The 2,500-nt window shown below is 46.4% G+C and overlaps 1 protein-coding gene across 2 annotated transcripts in view; it reads left to right on the top strand.

Moving 5' to 3' along the window:
- Nucleotides 1-2,500, top strand: part of LOC130387590 (integrin alpha-6-like) — a 21,838-nt gene that overhangs the window by 10,755 nt on the left and 8,583 nt on the right. For both annotated transcript variants that reach the window (XM_056596765.1, XM_056596766.1), the window contains exons 6-10: nt 503-710; nt 1,048-1,241; nt 1,487-1,587; nt 1,868-1,995; nt 2,222-2,311. In XM_056596765.1, coding sequence (XP_056452740.1) covers nt 503-710; nt 1,048-1,241; nt 1,487-1,587; nt 1,868-1,995; nt 2,222-2,311 — 721 coding nt within the window. The remainder of the gene's footprint in view (nt 1-502; nt 711-1,047; nt 1,242-1,486; nt 1,588-1,867; nt 1,996-2,221; nt 2,312-2,500) is intronic.

Below are 2,500 nucleotides of genomic sequence, written 5' to 3'. Positions count from 1 at the left end.
TTTCATCCAAAACCTACTCCTCCTCCCTTGCACCTCCTATAGTATCGTATAGTATAGTATAGTATAGTATAGTATAGTATAGTATAGTATAGTATAGTATAGTATATTACCTTTGACCCCTGTCTTGCCTTGTCTGAGGCCCACTCCTTTTTGTCTGTCTGTCTGTTACTTCACCCTGTCGATGTACTTCTGTCTGTCCATGTATGCCTTTATTGACCTGATTGACTGAGCGAAAGGCTTTTATCTCTCTATCTTTCTCTTTCTCTCACTCTCTCACTCTCTCTCACTCTCTCTCCCTCTTTCTCTCCCTCTCTCCCTCTCTCTCTCTCTCTCTCTCTCTCTCTCTCTCTCTCTCTCTCTCTCTCTCTCTCTCTCTCTCTCTCTCTCTCTCTCTCTCTCTCTCTCTCTCTCTCTCTCTCCCTCTCTCCCTCTCTCTGGTTGTCTCTCCCTCTCTCTGGTTGTCTCTCCCCCTGCCTCACTGCCTCTCTCCCTCCCCCACCAGGCTTCTCCCTGGACTCCAGCATGGCCCTGGTGGTGAAGGGCAGGCTGACGGTGGTGGCGGGGGCACCAAGGGCCAATCACAGCGGGGCGGTGGTGCTGATGACGATAGATAATGACTCCAGCATGCGGGAGGAGTTCACCCTGCATGGGCAAGGCCTGGCCTCCTCCTTCGGCTACGACCTGGCAGTGCTGGACCTCAACCAAGACGGGTACATGGAGATAGGATAGAGAGGATACAGAAACTCGTCCACACGAGCACACACCAGGATTCAAAGTCATTGGGGACTTTCTATAAACTATCATTTTAACTATATATTACAGTTTCAATATTGTACCATCATGAAATAATGATAAAACCATTTCTATTTTGCTTTTATATGAACATTATTTCCACTTCTCATGTTGTGTTCATCAATGTATGTTTTTTTTTTACCCTATATTTATAAATTACCTAATTAAATGAACGGAATTTGAGACTTTTGTTTTTAATTTCTGTCTCTATCCTGTACCGGGAGGAATAAAGAACCATCTGATCTCTCCTCCTAGTTGGCATGACATCGTTGTGGGGGCCCCGCAGTACTTTGAGAAGGACGGGAAGATAGGGGGCGCGGTCTACGTCTACGTCAACAAGGCCGGGGCATGGGACACAGTCACCGCCCTCCGGATCGACGGGCCTCAGGACTCCATGTTTGGACTGTCTGTGGAGAACCTGGGCGACATCAATCAGGACAATTACCCCGGTAAGTAGTCTGAGCGGGAAGTTGACGCAATACTATACAAAGTCCTATCGTCTGACCCAGGCCACCCCTGCCATACTTTAAAGGCGAGACAGGGGATTAGTGGACGGCATCTGCCCCTAACTCACCTGGCTTCTATTGGGGTCCTGACGCGAGCCACGACCCCTCTCCTATTTCTCTCCTACAGACTGCAACAAGCACAGCCATCATCATGACAATAACTCACCATTATCCACCTTGTCATGCAGACTTTGCAGTCGGGGCCCCCTACGATGACGAGGGTGCGGGGGTGGTCTACATCTACCACGGCTCAGAGGACGGCATCAGCTCCAACAAGAAGCATTCCCAGGTCACCCGATACATCACTCTTCCTCCTCATGTTCATCATGATCCTCATCCTAATTATAAATGACAAAATGAACAAAACAAACAAATAAATACACAAATAAATAAATGCATGAATAAATGTATACATCTTAAACAATAAATACTAAAACAAATTAATTAAAGCTTTTAATTACATAGATAATGTACAATGTGCTTTTAAATATGTTCATGTTCATGTCCTGAATTACCTTAGTGCCTTGTATTTGATCCCACGTTGTGACACCTCATCGTTTGTCTCTCAGATGTTGATGGGCAGGCCGTTGAGTAGCAGGCATTTCGGCTACTCTCTGGCGGGGAACATGGACCTGGACCTGAACACCTACCCCGACCTGGCCGTGGGCTCTCTCTCCGACTCGGTGTTTGTCTTCAGGTGGGTTGGTCTTGATCTTTGTGAAATCATAACTTCGCTCCCGTAGAGTGTCACCGAGTAGAAGTTGAGTCCCAGCCGAATGGCCCAAGGTTTAAATCCCAGTGGTTGAAAAGCAGCTATATCCTTAATCATGAGCTAAATCACTAAGTAGTGGTTTTATTTATTATTTATTTATTATTATTATTCATGAGTGCAGAAGTGTTGATTGGTGCTCTTATCCTTTCAGGGCCCGCCCAGTTGTTGACATCATCAAGAAAATCACCATCACCCCCCCCGAGCTGGACCTCACCAAGAAGAACTGCGGCGACAAGATCTGGTGAGTCTTGTTCGCCATGGCAGCTTCCCTCTCGTTCCATGAGAATGTTTTGCTTTCTGCGCAGCTCGGCGGGTGGATTCCAACGTTTACAACATGATTCACGGGGGAGGGTTTTCATTCCATATCGATTGAAACGAAGAAGAACGTATCATTTACATTTGTGTTTCATTGATTGTAGCTTATCTGTAA

The sequence above is a fragment of the Gadus chalcogrammus genome, chromosome 8 (assembly GCF_026213295.1).
Source record: "Gadus chalcogrammus isolate NIFS_2021 chromosome 8, NIFS_Gcha_1.0, whole genome shotgun sequence".
In the NCBI taxonomy this organism is placed as follows: domain Eukaryota; kingdom Metazoa; phylum Chordata; class Actinopteri; order Gadiformes; family Gadidae; genus Gadus; species Gadus chalcogrammus.
The sequence above is the reverse complement of the archived record's forward strand: the minus strand, read 5'-3'. Positions and strand labels throughout refer to the sequence as shown.